General features: G+C 35.1%; 1 protein-coding gene across 1 annotated transcript in view; it reads right to left on the bottom strand.

Annotated features, from left to right (window-relative positions):
- The window catches only part of NETO1 (neuropilin and tolloid like 1), a 68,007-nt gene that overhangs the window by 40,867 nt on the left and 4,194 nt on the right, over nucleotides 1–22,946 (bottom strand). The window contains exons 3-4 of the mRNA XM_075024290.1: nucleotides 21,489–21,626; nucleotides 12,693–12,941 (exon numbers count right to left, since the gene is read on the bottom strand). Of these exons, the coding sequence (XP_074880391.1) occupies nucleotides 12,693–12,941; nucleotides 21,489–21,626 (387 nt within the window). The remainder of the gene's footprint in view (nucleotides 1–12,692; nucleotides 12,942–21,488; nucleotides 21,627–22,946) is intronic.

The following is a 22,946-nucleotide window of genomic DNA, read 5'->3' as shown; positions in this document are numbered from 1 at the left end:
AGCAGCAGGCAATAATTAAATTTAATTTGACCAGATCAAGTTTTTGACTGCCAAAGAGCAGGATTTTTCCTAGCTTGATTTGAAAGAGTCATTTAAAGCTCTAGTGATAAAAAAAAATAATAAAAATCAAATATAAATAAAACCTTTCATTTAAAAGTACTTGGTAAATCATTGATTTATATGTATATTGGACTATCACTGATATGCAATATTCTGCAATACAAACAACTATATTAATGCTACAAATTATTCTTGTGGGGAGAGCACATACAATTACAGAGATTGAAATTACCCAAATCTGATTTTTAAACTACTAAACCAGTATGCCTTTTATTAAAAAAAAAACAACCTGTAAACTTATTTTATATAATTTCAATATGGACTTTGTAGCTGGTAGCAGTTAATAACCAACTGTCTAATCCACATAATGAAATCAGCATTATAGAACAAAATATTTTTAATAATAATTTTCTGCATTCTCTTTTAATATTGATTTTCACCTAGAGTTGAGAAATGAGCTACAGGAAAGAAAAAAAGAAAAAAAATCAAGGGAAAACAAGAAGTGGTATCATACAATCTTTTATTAACCCACATACTGCAACCGGCAGATTTGATAACATTGTCTCTTGAGCTTCAACTATCAGATAACATCTGGCAAATGATGTTTGTAAGTCCTGTTACACAACATCTTCCGGCTTCTCGGTGTCATCTAGGGGACTGATGTGTGACTAGAATAACACATTTCACGCTGCCTGCCTCTGTCACTCTAGTACAAATTTTTAATAATGGATGTGCCACAGACATCAGTTTATTTGAATCTGAAATCTCAGAAAATATTTGGCAATTCTGTTCTCAGCATCTTACTCAGGACTCAAGCAATCTTTCTTAACACAAATTACTGGATATTACATACCTTTTGACATCAAGGTATTCAAATAAACTTTCTACATCTCTGATGTGTAACGATCTCTGAAGCAATATTTTAAAAACATTGATCAAAAGCATTTGCTTACTTATTTTCACAATTTTGCAATTAATTTATTCCTTTCGATGGCATTCTCAATTGTTTGGTAGATCTCACCACTTTAAACATTAAAAAAAAAAAAAATTAACTGAAAGTCCATTTTAGACTGTGTAGCATAGACCAAAACATTTTGTCTCACTGAAGTTAAATTTCCTCTACAAATCTATTTGAGGAAACACGAATGTCAGGCACTCATTTACCTAGTGAATTGCACACTATGCTGTGATCATGTAAACAATGTGCATTTGACATAATCAAGAAGAGCCTTCAGAGCAAGATTAATTTGAGGGCACTGGATCTCTCAATTTCAAAAGATATTTGTGTACTTGAATATTTGTGGTATTTATTATATCATGCATTTTTAATAAGAAACAAAAAATGTCTGTCTTGAGAATTGCTCTCTAAGGGCAGAAGCAATTTTGCTAACAGTAATGTTACCTGGTTTGATTAAGAATGACTAGCATCTTTTTAATGAAAGGTTCTCAATTAGACTGTATGTCCATACTATTGCAAAGCACTCTTGAATCAGATTGGATATATCATGGCAGACCAGAGTACAAGACTAAACCCAACCTGCCTGACCGTGCATCCAACTTCATTGGTATGAATAGAAGTCTCATTCTTAAACCAGAGAAGAATTTGGTCTGTTTAGCTGAAATCTTTCTTGTATTGTATGAAGTTGTAGGTAATGCTTTTATGCATCAGATTATATTAGTTAAATAAACACTGGGCTACAGCAAAACCCCTTTGGGAAAAAACATTAAAACTTTAGGAAGACAAGAGGGCTTAAGGAATCCTGTAGTCTTTGTTCAGTAATTATAAATGCAAGTTTTGAAAGTGGTTTTAAATATTTCCTTAGAGCAATAAACTAAAAAGATCACATTTTTATTAATAGAATGTAATTTCTAACAATCAATCAAGTTTGGGGTTTATTTGTTGTTTGGGGTTTTTTTTACCTAAATGGGAAAGGAAAGGCAGACAATACAAATATGAAAAATGTAATTGAAAGATAATGAAGTGCAGGTCCACAAAGAAAATAAACTTATTAAATTTGAGTCTTCCTAAATCCAGTTCTTTTGCTTAAATGGTTGTTTATTTCAACAGATGTCTCACCACCTAAATGTCTTTAGGCTTGGTCCTAAATGAATTGAGAAAATAAATGAACAGAGAATGTAGGCTCTTTTAAATGTCTGCAGATTGCTGAATAAATGAATGAGTAGTAGGAGTAAATAAACTAGTGATAAATAGTCATAGCTGCTGCCAACATACAGCGTGGAAGACAGACACCATTCTTTGGAAGATCTGCAGCTGAGCTAGCTCAAGCTCGAGAGATCTGAGTTTCTTCATTATTAGAAAGGTGTGCGATAAAGGCTACTACTCCTCGGTCCTGACTTCTACCGAGTTCCAAAATCAGCTAGAGAGAGGAGATGAGATTTTGCAGAAAGAGCAAGATACTAAAGAGCGTCTTGGCTTTCCCTAGGTACCTTTTGTTTGTGGAGATTTTGTCTGGGAGCTTAACTTCCAATTTTAGAGAAAAGAACACATCATAACACAAAAAAAATCACATGCCTTTTTTCTTATCAATAAATAATTGTCCTTTTAAAAAAAATATCCTTAAGTACTGATCCATTTTTATTTTAAAAAGCCCATCTGGCAATGGATGGACTACCACAAGTTTAAGTAGTGGGAATGTAGTAAAAACCTACTGGAAACTTTATTTTACATTTAAAATTTAAAATCCAAAGAGTGGAACCAGTACTCATTGCAAATGGTTGCAGAACTAGTATAACTTCATTTTACAACTTGTAAACCTGATTGACAAACTGAGTCGGACCAAAAACTTATCTGAATGAATTCTGTTCTAAGTATGATTGAAGAAAATTATACGTTTTTACATACAGAAAATAATTTCATTTCAGGCAATTCCAAGGTGATTTTTTAGGGTCAAGAATATCTAGAGGAAAAAATAGCACAGGAAGACAGACAAATCACTAACCATGATGTTCTAACTCCAATAAAAAGTCAACTTACTGTAACAGAATATGAAAACACGTGAAAATTGGTAGTTAGTGAATAAGTTGAACCTACTTAAGGCTATATTAGTGTGATGTTGTTCAAACAGACAAACACTGAATTGATATATATCTACCACATAATTTGTGTAAAGGTAGTAAAATAGTTTTTAATTCATGAAAGGAGTTGAAGAAATAATAGTTCAGTTCTCCAAAATAAACAAATATTTCATTTTTACTTAGTTCAATAGATGAAAAGGTAGAGGACATTATTTAAATGTACTTACCTTTAAGTAAGTACCCAAGCCTAGAGACTGCCCAGATTTAGGCACATGCTTAAATGTAGGCTTCCTGAAGTTCTTTGCTAAACTGGGACTAGATCTAGTGGCTTGTCAGTGCAGTATTTGAGTATAGTAGGCTTAAGCAACTGTTCTTTGGAATTATCCTTGGGCATATCAGAAAGTAATTTCAGAGATTTTTGATGGATTACAGTGTTATAGTAGCTGTTATTCTTATTTGGCTCAAGGGCCTTAGTGAAATGAACAGGTTTTGCAGAGAAAAAAATAAAGACACCTAGCATTTGGACTTGCCACAATAAAAAACATGTGCAAATTGAAAATATCTACACATTGAACATAGATTGAACAAAAATGACTTACTGGCTTTCCCAAACAAAAGAAAAACTGTAGCTGTGCTAGTGGCATTCTGCATGTAAAGATGATTTCAAAGATTTGCAGGAATGAAAATTATGTGACAATTTTTTTTTTAATTATTATTTCACAGCTAACTAATAAAATACCTAAGATACAGTGTAAATTACATTATTTGACATTATAGAAACAGACCACAGGAGGCTAGCAAATTCTGAAACTTTAAATAGGGATGTCAGACACTTGTGACATCCTTTATTTGCTGACTGAACTTTTTGTTAACCTTACCCTGCTGACCAGAAGAATATGTTACTTATGAGATTTTAAAGGAATATCGCTACATAATGTGAATTAATATTATAAGGAAAAAACGCTTTAATCTTCTCAGCATTCACAAACATTAAACAATACTGACAATAAGCAGGTGACTCTTGCATGAACCCATTATTACCATTATATACCTCTTCATTACAGATTTTCATGTTTTAAAGATTGGATTCTTTTAAGATTGGACTTGAACTTAAAAAATTGAACTTCTCACTTCCTCAATTTGTCATAATATTTTTTAGGATAACATACCTGCATTTATTGTATACATAAAATCAGTTAACGTTACTGAGATGAGGTTTGTTCATAACTCCTTAGTGTATGTATAAGGCAAAGATATATATGGTAAAAGAGCTTGTTGGTAGCTTGAGGTAGGTTGCAATTGTACAGAGAGAGAGTGAAAGAGAGAAAGGGAAAAAAACAGATAGGAGTAAGTCCAGGTGTTCAGAGGCTTGATTCAAGCTCTTGATTTTCCACGAGGTTTGTGTCTACCAATACACACATTGGTTAGAATTACCCATACAGATGACATCTACCTCTCAGAAATTCTTGTATTTCTGCTTCTCACATGGAGAGGACTATGCATGATAGTATTTCTCTATCCCCACACAGAAAAGACTATGCCTGATAGTATTTCTCTATCCCCACATGGAAAAGACTACGCACAATAGTATTTCTCTAGCCCATGAGAGCAGTATGATATTAAAGATTGCAGGCTCTTTGATATCACATAATAAGAGAGAAAGAGAAGACAGATCAAAGGGATAGATACTTCAATGGGCCAGCTAAAAAATTATTTACAAAATAGTTAGGACAAAATTTGTATCAAAGCATGATCTTACTTTTGGACCTGAGCACCAAAGAAGCTCAAATGTGATATCTGAAAGAGTAACATAGTCTGCATGTCTCAACAGACAGTAAACAAATCAACATTGGTCATAGCCATCAATATCACAGAAGATATATTAAGGGGACACCGTACACCTACTAGAGCTACAAATATAGAAAACAATATTCAAGAACATTCACCTCAGTACTGCTAAGCAAATGACTCTCTGGATTGACCTCTTTACAAAAAATATGAATAGTACCCTCAGAAAATCAACCAATGATAAACAGTTGGTAAGTATACACAATAAAGGCTGAGAGAGGATGTATTTTGAATTTGATACATTTACTAATTTGATAACCATTGCATACAACAAAAATATTCAATTCTAGAAACAGAAACATGACTGACTTTTCCAAGGACTACAGTGTGCAGAATCAGAGCTACTAATTATAGGGCAAGAGCTCTTTTTATTAGTTACAGAGGACTGGGAGCTTTCTAACAAGGGTTTGTGTGCATTTGTTTAAGGAGAATTAGCTAGAAGCACTATTCAAAGAGTAAAAAATCTGTTAAGGGAAGCTAAATATGTCAACAAAGATCCTTACTTATTGCCGTTAGAATTAAGAAATACTTCATTAAACAGACAATAACAAAAAAAATCAACAATCACGGTTACTTGAACTTATGCAAATATCAAATTAACAAATATGGGTGACTGAAAACAAGTGATATAAACGTGCTTTTGTATCTAACATAAAAGCATCATTTTCTATATGGGCAGCTAAGGAATCAGACCACTTGCAACTCTGTGGCTAGAATAAAAAATAGTTTCTCTGTCTAATAGAAGGGCCACAGTCATGCTGATTAGACAAAAGCACTGAGGTGATTGTCAAGATTTATTGGCTATACCCGTAACACCTCAGAAACCTGTAGATACAATACATAAAGATGAAAATTCAACGGCTTAAGGAATGGATAAGTAAAGAAAAAGAATTGCTTCAATGTCAGCAGAATCTCTGCAGACATCCACATCGCCAAGGTCACTAAGAGAAACTATTACAGACAACAGTGTTGCCAGGATGAGGCCACAACACAATCAGCCAGAAGTGCATCCCAGTAAGAGCTATTAGAAAACCTGCCAGAGAAGGAAGTCAGATGATCTGGAACAACTTTGAAGAGTATTCAGAAACTCCTTACTCATTACATATGAGGCACAAAGTTCCTCATTTTCTCCCTGGAGAAATAGGTGTTAAATGTTTGAATGAGAACTACCAAGTAAGATACTATGGAGGTGCTATTCTGAATATGCATATTAGTAGTGAAAATTCTCTTTGTAAACAAGTTTTTTCCAAACACATGTGGAAGACAACTACCCAGGTGTTCTGTTTGGTACAAATTCCATATTATCTTCCCTGCTCTGCCATTTCCAAGTGTTTTAATCAAGAATTAATAGGGAAAGATAATGTCCAGAGCTCACTAGTTATTTGCCCATTTTGCAAGTGTTTAAAGCAAAGGGTAATCACTCTATATCAGACCTAAGGTTAAGCTAACTCAGTGTAGTATTTGCACAAAACCAGAAGTATATCCTTAGGGAAAAGAGCAGAAGAAAAGACCATATTTAAGGAAAATCCTCTCCTGCCTCTAAGATTTTGTTTAATTGTTCTCTAACAAGTAGTAATATAAACTATTTTGAGAATTATGACAATGGTGGTGTAAAAACACAGCTTAATCTAAAAATATTGATTTTCTAGTATTATTTTTGAATGCACACCTAAGCTTGCTAAAGGTTCCTCCCAGGTGCTTCCAAAGATAGACTTTTTGTCAGAGAAATGTGGTTCCTCTGTAAATAATATTTAGCAATGCAACAGCATAATCACCTTTATTGTTGAGATCACCTACATAACAAGAAAGCTATTTCTGGTGGAGGTAGAAAAGAATTATTTATACCTGTACTGCAGTACAATATCCTAGTAAACCTCCTCTAGAAGTCTGTGTTTAACTTGTTGTGGAATGGTTACAGAGAAGAGATTCTTGCAGAGAGGAGGGGTGGTACTGATAGCAGGGGGAACAAAGAGCCTATGGCGTAAAAAGACAGTATAAGAATTTGACTTGCGTCGACAAGCAAACTGACATCTTAAAAAAGAGTTGACTGCCATCTCAAAGCTCATGATGCAGTGGTGTATAGTCCTGGTGAGAAAAGACATTTCAAGGCTAACAAGTAACATTGGTATAAGAAGGCAAAGACATAAGCTGGCTATGAATAACTTTAGGTAAGAAATCAGAAGACCATTCCTAATAATTTGGATCCTGGAACAGGTCTTCCGTAACAATGGCTGAAGCAGAAAATACCAAATAAAATCAACCCTGAAAGTCTTTTAAGATCAATCAACAGAAGGATATGAATTTAAATATTTATGATGAGTTGGAAACTTGATGCTTGCAGTCCCAGTGTGAGAGACAACACTACATGACTTGGAGAGCCCCTTCACTCCAATATTCATACACAGTCAATACAAATGCAACTCTAATGTCCCTAGTTAATGCAGCTCTTGGGTTTGTTTTTTTTTTTCTTTCTTCCTTCCAATGTTAGAATACTTAAAACTATATATTGTATTTCTATTGCTCTTATTTTTACAGCAAAGCTCAACATGGTAGGAACTTAAGTGTTCAACTTCTTTCTGTTGGTAATATGATACTCCCAGCATGCAGGGATTTCTAAACTAGGAAGTTCTGCAGTTGCCTTTTCTGTATTGTAGAAAGAAAAAATATAAGTATGTGATAACAAGAGGTAATATGGGACCTGAGAATCCTGTGACATCTTTTAGATACTCATTTGCTCCACATAAGAAATTATTTTTTACTTGAAATTTAAAATAAACATATTATCCCATTACATTCCCACATTTATGGTACTGAAATACTCTGGGCATAATCCTACAGTTCCTGTAAGTTAATGGAACCTATAGAACAGCACAACACAAACCAAATTCCATTGAAAAGACAATATTTATGCAGTTGACCATAATTTTCAATGTCACATGCAAGTGCATTATCCTAGATGTTACAGTGAAATTCCTTCCCATTCACAAGACCAGATGCCCTATGGATTGTAAACAGCAATGAAATGCCTGACTGTTGTGCACTTGTATGAACACACTAAAAGTTCATAACTCAGGGAAGTTATGACAATTTGAAGTGCTGAGGGCTAGAAATCTCAATAAATAAAACAAATTCACACTTTAAAAAAAAAATCAGAAGGTTCTGGCTCAAAACTTTAAGCAAAGAGTGATAATGAGTAATTTCTCATAATTTCAAACCAACTCTGATCCCAAAGGAAAAAGATTGACTCAAAGTTGCATGTCTCTGAGATTGTTTATTGTTTCTCAAAAAACTTAACTGGATTACAAGTTGGTTAAAAGTTGTTGTCACTGCTGATGTTAACTTAGAAGCAATCAGACAAAGTTCAGAAGAGAACACAAAAATAAATAAAGACATAAATAAAAGCAAGAGAGCAAGCTCCCACAAGTATTCAGCTGTCCCAGATGCCTGGGAAATACCCCTTCCTTAAATACACACAAGGCAGGACATGGACATTAGATGGCAAAATGATTAGACAGTACCTTAGCTAAGTTGTTTAGAATTGTGATTGAATTTAATAAATCACATTAATTTTTTCATCAGTCCTAAAATACAGAAATTCCCCAATTAGAAATAATTTGGGTTGTGTGGTTTTTTCCTCAAGATAGATGATGTCATTATTCTACTACTCTGACATTCTACAGCTACTTATACCACTGCAATGGGGATGTAAAAGTACTGTTATTCTGATTAGACAGTGTTTTACACTCCATTTTTTGGGACATGAAAGACTGTAAAGCTTTTTTTCTTTTTCCATTATCAGGCAGTTGAACAGAAAACATTACTGACTGACCTTTATATTAATGAGGCTAAATAAAAACACAGATGGCTTTTACTAAGTGAAGGAACTGAAAGTAATGATGTGCTATCTTAAGCCACTGTCCTGCAAAATCAGGGACCAGGATGAACAGAAATCTGATTATTCTAGCTGAGTAAGAAAGCTCAAATAAACATATCCTCTCTGTCTGAATCCTTGTCTACACTAAAAAATTGACTCATTTTAAAGAATGGTTGTCAAGAATAAGTCTCCTTGAAGTAATATTTGAGTTTTTCTACACAAAACAGTGATTCAACACCATTTTGGAAAATCTTCTTGAGACATAACTTTTTAGGAAAAATGAGGGTAACGGATTGAGTCCAAGCACCCAGAGATGCAAAATGCAATTTCAGGTGTAAGCCTTTCAATGGCCTAAAGAATGACAAAGCAAGAGCCAGAAAGAATTATCATGTGACTTGTCTCACGTGTCTTTCCCTAGCCAATCATATTTGCATTCAAAATGAACCACAGCAACTTGAAAATCTTGTAGTCTGATATGTTTTTTGTTCTATACATGAGATTTGCAAAAACACAACAAAATGTTTGTATACATTTATGAAGGTTTCATAGGTTCAGATAGTTCCATTTAGAAATGATCACAGTTAGTCAGTATTTATCAATAAAAAATAAAATAGTACATAAAAAGTAAGTATGTTTTGTTTTGCTTATGAACTCTCATGTATACAAAATGATTGCAAATTTACTTTACATCCAAATTGTATTTGGTTATTACTGGTATTTAGCTGTAATAATATAAACAAAAAAGACGACTTCTTCCCTTAACCCAGAGTTTTGACATTTAAAATAGTCGATGTTTATACCATACATACAGCTTCATTCAACCACATCTTGCTTAACGCTATAATTTATAATATCACAAAAATGAAAGCCTAAATTATCCTCTTAATAAGGAACAGTTTTGCATAATTTTCAGTAGTTTTACCACTTCCTGAGTGTGTTTGTGTTGGTTTTGTGTGTAGTTCTGGATTTGTCATTAAAGTTGTTTCTTCTGCTAGATCTCACCTTTTAGAGTGCTGAAAGGTGCTCTGAAAAATAATCTATTTAAATGGAACAGAATTTATGGCAAGAGAATTATGTTTGTTTCAAGATGCCTGAAACCCCAGCCTGCTGAGAGACTGTTGAAACTCCACTGGACTTTTGCATTGGTGGATGGAGTTCCAACCATTTCAATACCAAGGAGTCAAAGAAATTACTAAACAGAAATGTTCTAGTAATTGCAAAATATTAGTCTATTCCTTGGGATTGTTCTATATAATTTCTTTTTTTTTAGGACTTAGTCCAAGCTAGTTTTAAAATGCCTCAGGTGACAGGGCTCTTTCCATTTGCACAGACTAATAGATCTTCACTGGAACATTTTTCCTGATTCCCTAATTGATCCTTTTTTCAACTTCATCCAGTTAGCTGGTTTTGTACACCCTGGAGACAGAGTAAATAATTTCTTGCCCTGCTTCTCTAGGTACCATTTAAATAACAACAAATGGTTGCAGCTTCCATTCAGTCAAATTTACTTACTAAATTTTTAAAAACCTTGCCACACGTTCAACATCACATTTCTTGTCTTTATCAAAAAAACCCAGAGCCTCCATTAAGATACTGAATGCAAAAGTGGCAGCTGAAGAACATTTCAGGGGTGGGTGGGGACCACACAGGTGGGGAATATCAAAGATTGCTGGTACTAAAGAAACGGCTCTGTTGTGCTTGTCACTGGGATGGAGGAAGCCTCTTATGCAAGCTGCAGTGAGGCAGAGTGTGCGGCTTGTGCCCAGTGAGATGGATGTGATGAACTGCATCTCCCCTGAGTGTTCAGCTGCTCTAGACACCAATAGTTTCCAAATGAGTCTTTGCTTTGGATCATTTTCTTGATGCTCTTTAAGAGAGGTTAGCTGAAAATTTTCTTCTGCTCTCTCTGTTGTTCATAATTTAATTTGATAAGTTGTCACTACCCAAGATGGATCTAGATGGTTTAGGCAATAATTTCTGGAGGCAATTCCTCTCTATGCTGCTCTTTTATACACTTTTGAAAGCCATCACTCTTTTTGCTGAGTTGACAGTGACCCCCCCACTGCACGCATTTGGACAACGGATCTCAAAATGTCAAGCCTTATCCATGCCTACATAATGAAGGACTGGTCAAGTAATCACGCGGAATGAGAACTGCTTCCTGTTACTGGGGATCAAGGAGGCAGCAGTGCTGGTTTGCACTTGTCAGATTAATCATATTCTTATTTTGGCCCATATTCCTAGAAAACCTCTATCATTTGCAGAGCTTCCAATTGAAATCTATGGAGGCAAGGGGGAAAAAAACGAAAAAAAAAAGAAAAAGAAAAGATATAGCTATTCCATCTGAAGTCTGGAATAATTTATGCTGCTATAGCAATTTACCAGCATTGATCTCTGTGTAGAAATCCACCTTACATCAGTAGAAAAAGAATGAGGATAAAACATGGTCCATGAAATTGTTTTTCACTTGAGAGTTTTTTAGACAGAATAAGCTGCAGATTGTGCTATGAGCATCTTTTCAACCATAATACATAACCCTTTGAAACAAAAAGGACATGAAATCTAAAGCAAAGAACCTTTGGTGGAGGTGGGGAGGAAAATGGCAAAAGCCCACAGAGTAAATGAGAGATACAAATTTAACTCGCTTTTCAGAGACAAGTACGTGTGGATATAGTAAAATTTCATCCATTGTCTTTGCATTTACAATAGATACTTATACCTGGCTATCAGGTTATTTGCTACAGAAATACTGTGTTCTGTTGCTGTTTGAACCTTCTAAATATGTTTACCCTCTGGAAGACAGTATCTTTGACTTAAAAGAAAATTGAACTATGCTGGGTAATTTTGTAACTATTTTCCTTGCATTAGGGAAAGAAAACCGCATAGACGAACATTCAAGTAGTCCTGCTATCTTCTATGATGCTACTGGAATAATTCAGCAAGCAGAATTTGGGGCCTGTTAATTTTAGCAGATATTCTAAAGCATATTGTTCCACCTAATACAACAATTTAGCTGAAACAATAGTAACATAATTGACAAAATTACATAATAATTACAGTGCTTTAGAGTGAGCTATATTAAGGTATGACTCATCACTCAATACATAAGAAGGTACAGAACTACGTCAAATCCAGCAGTGCAGTGCAGTATAGTGTAGCTGCAGCCAAAAATGAAATTTAAAATCAGCAATCTTTTGTTAATAAGTGGGGGGAGGAGGGGAATTAATGGAAAGTATGACTATGAATTTTGTTTTACTTTAATGAATTAAATTTAAAAAGTGACAAGGAATAATTGTCCAATTACAATTAAGATTTACATCTTTTTCAGAAAAATGTTTAATACATTTTACTATTTGAACCTCACACTTCCTCTGGCAATACTTGTAATAGTTTGCTTTATTGAAAAGGGAGAACTATTCCACTCCTCAGCTGGGGAAATGATTGGTGAAGTGGAAAAGCAATGATGGAATTTTCTGAGATAATTACATTTTTTTGTTAGAATACTTAATCAATGATCATTTTGAAAGAAAAGCTGCACAGTGTAACAATCAAGCATAAAACACATAACTTCCCAAGAAACATTTCGAATTATTTTCTATAATAGAATTCAGTTGAAAACAATTCTTTTAAAAACTGCAGAAGTTGAATATATGCATCTTGGACAAAACTATATTGAAAATTTCTTCCTTGAATAAGCCTTACTTGTTATGCAAAAGATATATATACCTTCTATCATTTTCCGATCTGTTAATACTTTCCTTGATAATAAAAATAGTCCCAATTAAAGACATTATTCAACAGCACAATTATACATCATTAGAAAAGTTACTATGCTAAGCTTTTTCTATCAAAAAGTGGGATGGTTTGTACTCACCAGGTGTAAAATTATACCGAGCAGAAAACCCAATAGATTCCAGCTCACCATCAGCAAAAAATTTAATCCATAGGAATCTGCCACTGGATTTTATCATAGGTGGATTTTGCTGTCCACAGAAACGTCCAATGATTGGGGAAAAGCCAAAAGGTCCATCTCGTACTTCAATATGGTCAAATTTACACTCCCAAGAAGGCTCTATGGAATATTTTTCATCAAAGTGTAGTTCAATGCATTGTCTAGGGGCAGCTAGAGATGAAAAGAAAATTATCTTATTATTTTCTAAATCAAGACCTTTCAAACCTAAAACAAAATTAAAGAAAATCAATTATATCAATTTTATATGCATCTTAGCATTTTGCTTAAAAACTTGTTTGAAAATTAGTACATCTATGTTTTTATAGATTTTATACCATCAGCTTACTTGTCTATTCTTTACCTCTAAAAAAGTGCTCATGACAGCAGTTCTTAACAGAACTGAGAGAGATATCTGTGATGTAAAAGAAAATACAGTTTAGGAACAATTGGTTCAAACACAAAATCTTTCTAAGAAACTTATGCACTGGAAAACCAGTGTTTTCTTATATTTGGGGAGGGAAATGTTAATCAGAAGACCTTTTTACCTAAAATGCTTACAAAGATGAAGGAAAAACTGATCAGAACTGTGCTATAGTAAGAAGGACAAATTCTGTTCCTATATGTATTGCAGTCAATGACAAGCTTGAGTGTAATTGCTTATACTCAGGATTACTTATTCTCATTTGAAACATAAGGACAAGTGTAGTGAATTCTCACTTAAGAAACTAGATAACAATGAAGCAAAACTAACATCTAACTAAAGAGCAAACAATATTCTACTGAAAACCTTCAAGAAACTTTATAGTGGTCACTTAATTAGACATAAAACCCATCTTTATTCATAAATACCAAGGCTAGTGGCAGTCAGAATGATCTCTAAAAGAAATGTTCCCTGGCATCTCCTGAATAAAGCAAAATAGTTACTGGTTGAACCACAGTATTTTCTTAAAAGGAGAAAAAAACATCATGGTTTTGTCTACAAATTTTAACAGATGCAGCATCCCTGGGGTGTGCTGTTCCTATGCTTAATCCTGTCCATTGCAAAAAATGTATGCCTTCAGCGTCTAGATCATGGTGCGATATAGCCTTTTGCTGACAAAGCCTTCTGCTAAGACAAGGGTTTGTTGTGTCACTGCCTGCTGTGCCTCTCATGGGATCATGTCCTACACTTCACACATATCAGAAGAGGTTGAAATTGCTCTGAGCTTTGCCAGAGTTACCATTCTTTTCACATGAAGACATGCAAGATCAAACTCCAAGCTAAGCGTATAAGCTTGACATGGAAACTGCTGCCACTCCAGCAGTCAGTATCCTTCCATTTCTTTCCTCAGGAATAATAGGAAAACTACCAGTGTGACCAGAATCTAGATCTTGTATTTCAAAATGTTCTAAATTGAAGCTTTTTGGACGAGCTCATTACTCACATAACAAGGGAGACTATTTAAAATGAACTAAATAAGACGACAGTAGGTAAATCTTATAATTATTACATAAAAGCATACAGTCAGAACTCATTTACAACTATTTCCTGTAAATAAATACAGCCTCATTTTATAAGATGCATTGAAGAAGTTAATAAAACACGTTATTTGAGAAGAAAGATTATTTTAATAGCTTTACTTTCAAAGTTAATGTAATTGGGTGATTGGTATTTACTGAAATATTCAATTTAACATAAGAAAGAAACCTTATCTACTGTTCGCAGTTTGAAGAAATTCACATTTAGGGAAGTATTTACTATTGGCTTGTTGTTATTTATACCAACTCACAGGAAATTTGTGATCTTTGTCCCCATACAAATTCAATAGCAAAATCAAAACCTAAAACTTTACATATAATTGCACCAAATTCACAGATTATGGAAATGAAATTACTTTGAAAGTATGAAAAAAAACTTACAAAATTAAAATCAGATAATAAAGCTTGTGAAGAAGATCTTATTAACACTACCTTTGGTGAGGTTTGAAGACCAAAGTAGATCTTTTAGATTATAGTAAAAGACTGAATAACTGGAAGACATCATTGATTAATTTTATTCAGATGTTTCTACACTTGACTTCACATATTTATAACAAATATTGACATAAACATAACTAAACATTACTAGTGCAGAAGAGAATAATCAGCACCTTTCAATCTGGGATCATATTTTGTATGCTGTTATTCCATTTAAGGAGATTTGTTGAGAACTACTCTTCATTCACCTAGGGACTGCAGAGTCAGGTGTCAGAAATTCCATCCTGACAATGCTTTAGGTAATCCTAAGGATGCTCATCAAGGCTTGAAAATCTTACATACTCACTATTCAATTATTATGCTATTAACCTACCCAAAGCTTTATTGTAATGTTTTAATGTTGCAAACCAGATATGAAGATGAATTCTGCTAGGATCGTTAGTGTCAGACAGCATCATACCACAGTGTACGGCTGCTCTGCTTTCCACATCAACAGAGATACCTGCTTCAAAAATGGCTTACGCCGTTAATGTAATATATTTGTCCTTATAAACTTCCTGTGTTAGGCCTTCACTACTCTATTTCATACCAAAAGGAGGCTTATAAGTGCTGGCCTATAGTTAACCCTTAACAGGTCTTCTCTGAATCCAAGACTCATGTAGCGGATGATAAAAATGGGCATGAGGCCCCCTTTGAGTTGTAGCTCAGTTATTCAATATGGTTTTTTTGGTGTTAAAAAGGAGCCCTAAAGTCAATTATAGCTTCACCGTACTATAAAAGGAGTCTTTGTCAGTAAAAGAGAATCAGGCCTACAGAGTTACGCATGAGATCTATTGACTCGGTGAAAGCATGCCCTGAGAAAAAAACTGCACAATTTCCACACCTTCCATGTGGCTCTCTGAATCTCATGTTGCAAACTAGTTTTACAATCAGAATATTGCTATACTTTTCTCTGCTTTTATTTATTTTTCAACAAAGTCAAGACGAGGCTTTTCCTAGTGAAGCTCAGTTCTTGCTAGAGGATTGGAGAGAATCACATCAGCTCATGGAGTGCTCAAGAAAGAGTTTCCAATTTGCCCCGAAGCTCCCATGTGTAGAGGCTGCTCCACTTAAGAAGGGAGCATTGACTATTCATTAGCAGCCTTTCTCCACTGCTAAATAAAACAAGGCCGGGGAATGAGTCTGGGGGCTGAACCACTGACCATTTACACTCCTGAAATGTTAAAATCACCTCCTGGCATCATGTTGGCCATGCCAGGCAGAACTGACAAAACCAGTTTTTAGGCACAATGTGGTGGTTCGCATCAGTCAAGGACCACTCACTGCAAGCAGTTTGTATCCATTCTCTTGACTGGGAAGGTGAAAGGAGTTAATCTGCACGTGTGTGATAGTGCCTTAAGGCCAGTGAACGTTTCCTGACCTGTTTTAGGTATTAGTATAGGTACTGCCCTTGTCCTAGCCTGCTCTGCAAGCTAGTCCAAACAGGATGAGGTCCCTTCTCCTAACTCTCCCAAGGAATGCAACACTTGGTGTTTCTGTGACTGTGAGAACTGTGGTGATCACAAAAGGTTGGGCAAAGGGAGGAAGGGCTGCTATACACACATCCATGCATCTTTTCATCATGTGCTTTTAAACGCACCTCTGTGCTTCATCTTGTACAATATTTAGAGTTAAATGTTAAATGCTTTGTTTGCAATAATCTACCTAAGAAACAGAATTATTCGAATCTTCCTGGAAATGACCGTAAGGGATGAAAACACACAGTTCAAATTCCCAACTTTGACTTCCTTTCAGTGAAAAAGGTATCATTTCAGACTTACATTCTGGCTTTAGCAAAGGGTTTCTTTGCCAAATGCAAGCTAAAACAAGCAGGTTTTGTATAATTACGCATCTTGTGCCACAGCTTTTGCAACAAAGCATGTGCAAATGTGGTCACAGTAAAACCTACAGAAACACAGTAAGAACAAGTCCAGAATAATGACTAATAATAAGGTATGTATAGCTACAGAAAACCAAACCAAACCAACCAAACAAAAAGCCCAGAATATGCAATTCTTCCAGACTGGATTGGAATCTGGCCGTCTAATCAGAAAAGAAAGGATAGAGTGGTCATTTCTCTTATTCACAGGTAAAGCCCATTCACATCTTCAGAACAACTTCTGCGGCTATGATGTCAGGAAAAGTTGTTGTCAAGTCCAAATTAAATATATCAAAGCTGTCTCATAAAATGATTTTACTTCAAATCTCAGAAATCTTCCGTATTTAGCTTCCAATTTTTTTTCTTCAAAAATGTTTAATACCATGGAAAGACTACTTAATGCTTGCATGTCTTCTCATATTTTTCATCTAATTATCTTACACCAGTGCTGTCTTGAGATTTTAGATTCAATGAAAAAAAAGGCATTGGGTTCCAACTTGCAGTAGAACAGTTGCAGCAAAACCACACAGTTAAGGTTTTAATTCTGATCAGCCTCTAAGTCTGTGTAGCTGACAGCTGAAGTTAAGCGAAAAATCTGTTTCAATTTACCAGACTGCATGGAAATGAGACATTGAACTCAACACCTACCCCCATCTATCTGAGCTGCTACTGTACTAATAGTTTTCAATAATCCTTGGTCTTTCTGGTTGTCCAGCTATTATCAATAAGAAAGCTACCTATATCCTCCTTTTAAAAGAAGATTCTTTCCTTGTTTTGATGAAAACATTTTGAACACAAAAATCACTGCGAAATACAAAAGGCCTTTGAGCAAAGGTTTTTTGTACAGTGATACGTGACCATTTTCTAACACCTGTGAAATATCTAGGCTTAAAGAGTTTAATGGTCTTTAGTGAAATCATGGAGGACCTTCAAGAAAGCTAACTCTAAATGTCCACAAACATATAAAGTGGAAGATTTATTTCATATCTCCGTAAAGCAATTCTAGTCCATACTTACATTTATAAATAAGCATTTAGTTATTAAAAACTGAAGAATGGATAAAATCTTACATATATTTCACTTCCAGGATTTCTAAATGATTTCTTAAGATATATTATGTAAAGTATGACTATCCCACTCCCCAAATATTTTTAACACAAACAAAAGCCTTTGCTCCTACAAAATCTCCTGTGCAAATTTCCCTTCGGAGCACATATGCCAAATTTTCTGCAGTCTGGCAAAGGCTAATGCTGCCACTGCTGCGTTTTTTCCAGGCAGCTTTGAATTTTGCCAGGTTAGAGTCATGAATATGCGAAACAAGGGTGAAATTGAGCCCAACAGGGAATTTAATGTGTACACTCAGCTATTTCCTATGTTTTTTATATGCCCAATAAGACTGAAAGAAAAAAAAAAAGAACAAATTCTCAATGCATTTTGAAAGGCAGATGGGATTCACCAGGAAGCTCCTCTACAGCATAATAATTTTTGTACCGAGTCCATGACTTCTGGATGACCTAAAGGATTTCTTTTAGAAAGACATCCAATCTGAACTTTAAAATTTCTAGTTGTTCCAATAGTTAATTATCATTACTACTAAAATAGAAGAAAAGAAAAAAAAAAAAGGAAGAGAAAAGGAAACTTCTAGCTGTTTGATCTGCTTACGCCTTTGACTGCTAGGATAGAAGCCTCTGCAGTGAGAAATCCTCTTCTCTTTTAGAAACTCACAGTCTATGATCATGGCAATTTTTGCCAGCTCCTTTACTTCACCAAAGTAATTTTGAAATGATAAAAGGCTTGCATACATTTAAGATGAGCTACAATGTGGGGGAAAAAATTGTATCGAGATGAAATTCAATTTTATTACAACACACTACATGCTCGAGTCCTCATTCAAGACCACTAAAGTCAGTAGGAAATGTGTTTGGGGGAAGCCATCGGAATTTGCCCTAGATTGTGTTCGATAGCAAAAATGAAGGAATGAAAGCAAGCAGGCAGGAAGGAACCTGGTGATTCATATGTGTATTTAAACTCATGTCATACAGCTGTCAGTACAGTATATACAGTCCCGGTATGCTGAACTTTCTAAGACTTACAAAGGGGAGACAGCAATGTGGGAATGCTATAGTGATCATATCGACAGTCCACCTAGTTTGGCACTTGGTATTCAACAGCAACCAGAAGCTATTTGAAGCATATTGGAATCTCAATACTAAATATAGGAATAAGATGCATATGGAGATGTTTCTGTCTTACTCTAAAAATGAATGGATGTTTATATCCTGGATTAGCAAGGATTGGCCACTCCATAAATTGTTATCTGACCTCAAAGATATTGCTATTAGTAAAATAATTAATCCTTTTGTTTTGCTATCCTTTAACTTCAATATTTTATGCCAATGAGTTCCACGGAATATAAAAGATATGGGGAAAAGTTTTCACTTGCTAGCCTTCTTTATAATCTCCTGCCATTTTTATACGTTGTAAAAAGAATATGGACAAATAATTGACTGTAATTACAAAATAATTTTGTTGTCCTTCAGTGTTGCTCCTTTTGCCTCTTCTGAAAACTGCCACTTTTAAAAATATCATTGCTCACACATCTTACTACACCTCTGTTTATTTTTGTGACATCTTTCAGAAATGACTATTCCTGATCTTTTTAGAAGATAGACATGGGGAGATCAGAGCTGAAAACGTTGTGCAATATGCATGGTTCTCATCAAATGATATACTGAGAGAGCTGCTATTAACACAGGTTTTAAAATACCAATTGCAATCCAAACTGTTGATTATGGCTGGACAGGAAGCAGAAAATATCAGTGTTGTAAGAAATCATGTGCAACTGGTTTTTGCCAGATTGACGTTTCCCATAAAATATAACAAGATGTCTGTTGAGTTCAGATTACTCTTTTTACTATACATTGCTCCAAACTTGTCAACATGGAATTTCATCTTCTTCACAGAAGCTGGTTGATTAAACCTTTCCCTCCTAAATTGTTCTTAGGCATTTCCAATTTGAGCTACTCTAAATCAGGTCATTTCAACAGCATATTTTGCCACCTTTCAGCTTCTTAACTATATTTTTATAAGTACCTAATTACTATAATAAAGATAAAGGTCTTTACAGTCAAAGGCTTTCAGGCACCTTCTTACTAAGAGGAGGAACACCTTATGGCCTGAGATACTGGACTAGGGTTTACAAAAATGGTCTTTTTTTTTTTTCCCCCCACACTCTTTCTCTTTAATGATAAAACGCGTCTCTGTGTTTCAGATCCCTGAAAGTAAAACAGGCTTGCTTCTTCCCAGCCTCACAGGAATGTTAGAAAAATAATTTGATCAATATATGCAAAAAGACCTGGATCTAGCAACATAAGTGTAACAAAAAATATAAGGCTAAGTAGTACATATCAAAGGTATATATTTACCTTTTTTAAATTTTCATTTTAAATCAATTACCAAACTATGAAAGAACTTAAATGTTTACCATACATCTGCTTAAATTTTGGACTCAAGTGGGAAGACTGGACAAGCATAAATTTTCTTTAAAGGGCCTGTTTGACTCCATGGTTTATAATCACCTCTTTACTTCTGACTTCTGTCAGGTTACCTAGCACTAAAGTGGAATTCAGAGATCTCAGTCATTTTGCTGTGATTTTTTTTCCTAAACAATAAACACAACATTTACTATCCATCATTTCCCTGGAAGGTTTTTATGAAATATATTTCTTTTAGTAACTCAGCACTAGATTTGGAGAGACAGACTGTTTTCTAAAAGGGCCTTGTGGGGAGTTCTAAAGCGGCTAATTTAACTTGAATCAGCTATACACCTTTAGAAATCTCTCTTGATACTACCTGCATCTTTAGGAAAATAAATATTTTTATAATTCCTGGCTCCATCATTTGTAGTTAATAATTCTATCCAACCAAGCATGCATAGAACAAGCGTGAGTGTTGTATTCTGCATGTATTCACAACTCATGAATGAATTTTCTTAGTTCCAATGACTTACCATTCTGTACCTTATTCATCTTTTCTGCGACTAAGCTCTGACAGTATCTAATCTCTATTACGTTCCACAGATTCATTTTTACAACAATCCTTTCAACATCTGTTGTGCTAAGACTGATGAAAAGAAACAGCATAACTTGCTTGTAATACACCTCTAGCCTTTTTCACATCACCTCCATGCCTGCAACCGTCTACTCTTTAAAAACGGTGTCTTACAGCTGTTTGGTGTTAATATTTATTCTTTTCTGCTATTGTTTTATTTTGTTTTGCTTTGTTTTTCATTTATTTTCATTTCTTATGAACAATTGGATGGAAAATAATTTTTACACTCACCATATGGATATTTTCTGTATGCCTCTCTTTACTGTACTTTGCCCAGCTATACTTGTCATCCCTGATTCAGTTATGATAAGTTTAAAATATCTATAGGAAAGTCAAAAGCATTTTCATTTCCTGTGTTCATTTTTTTTTATTAATTTCAAAATATTCTTTCTTCTGTCATGTTACAGCATTTTAGGTTCTATTTGTTTTCTGAATATCCTGAAATAAATTATACTGTGTTTATTACTAAGTGACTCATGCATACTTACCACCTGAACTAATTTATGAGTGATGTCAGGATATAAATCAAGTATTTTCTGGTATTTCTTGGTATGCTCTACGAAATTTTTAAAATTTTTATGAAAAAAAAGAAAAAGATCTTTGCTAAATCTTGTGTCTTGAAAAGATTTATCACGATCATATAGGCTTTACCTACTCTTCACATATAATAAAATAAAACACCTTTTTTTTTTATACAGTTGATGATAGAATATAAAGATTCTTCTACTGGTCACCTTCTATAATGTAGACGCATTCTCTGTCAGGAGGATACTTGTTGGGGTAATTGGGAGAAGTGAAGATGCCTCCTTCTGCATATTTTGTCCAAGTTCCACACTGCACTGGTTTCTGTCCTTCGGAAGTAGTTTGCTTTTCTGTGAAATGATCACATTAAGCATTATATAATTAGCTCACAAATTATTATGTCCCTATGACACTTAGAACTCTTACAGAATAAAACAGTCCCTTCTGTCAGTGGCCTCAGCTTTTTTCTGCTGAGACTAAGAGTATGATCATGGACCTGGGGGAAAACAAGGCTGTTCTTTAAGGGTACAAACATGTAATTCTTACTCAAATCATATTTTCAAAGCAGAGAAGAGGCTTGGATGTCTAGGGGAAGAAATATTTATATAGCTTTTTAAATAATAACCTTGTAGGAAAAGCACGTGCTCAAGAAATGGGCGACATGAGTTTCCCACTTGTGTACCTCAAAAGGCTCAAGCATGCGCTGTATCAGCAAGCTATGTGCTGTAATACAGAAAGATATCAGAGCTGCAAAACCAAGGAAAAACCCCACAGAATTATGACAGAATATACACATGGTTTTAAATTCACAGCAGCTTGACTCTATATTCACCGGACAGAGATAAACGGGGGAATTCCTGGATTCTGGTTTGTAGATTATTTTTATCTTGCTGTTTGCTGTAAAATTAATAAATAGCTCTGGGACCAGGAATCACAGCCCAGAGCTCTCCTCCTCCTAGGTGAATCATCGGAGAGCAGAGTCAGACCTTCTTCTTGGTTTTCTTCCTAGCCTGAAACTCTTGCACTCCTTTCTGCACGTTGGCAGAGAGCCTGGAGACAGAGGTTTGAGTCTGTTCAGGCTGAAGAAGGTGAAGGATCACTTCCTGGGCATCGTGCTTTAACAAGTAGGCTAAAATAAGATGGGTTCTTCGTAGGGAAAAATACGTAGGCTGGTATTAAAATGATGGACAGTAGGTTCTAGACCTCACCCAGGTGTCCAAAGAGGACTCCTGAGTTTTGCTCTGAATGAGGTATCTATATCCAAGGGGTGTCCCATCTAACTTAAGCCTCTGATGTGTACAGCCGAGTTGTTTGAGGCTCCCTCTTACGATCCATGGAGGGAGACGGGCACCTTCCAAGGATGATTTTAACCACCTGAGATCCGCCTTATGCTCTGCAAGGGTTTCTCTTTCTTCCTGGTCTGAGTAGGACACGGATCCTAACTTCCTGAAGTGAATTCAGGCCCGCAGAGACTGAGCATTCAGACCCGACGGAGTTCAGACACACACTGTGCTCAGCAGCTCGCCCTGCTCACCTCTCACCACACCTAGCACCCAGGGCATTTAAGACCCTCCTTCTATCCCCACCCTGCACAAATGCACCCATGATACCCAGTTTCAGATTTCGAATTCTACTTCAACAAGCAACTTCTAATTTAACAAGCAAAAAGA

The sequence above is a fragment of the Buteo buteo genome, chromosome 3 (genome assembly GCF_964188355.1).
Source record: "Buteo buteo chromosome 3, bButBut1.hap1.1, whole genome shotgun sequence".
Classification (NCBI taxonomy): domain Eukaryota; kingdom Metazoa; phylum Chordata; class Aves; order Accipitriformes; family Accipitridae; genus Buteo; species Buteo buteo.
This window is presented reverse-complemented; position numbering and strand designations above follow the sequence as displayed.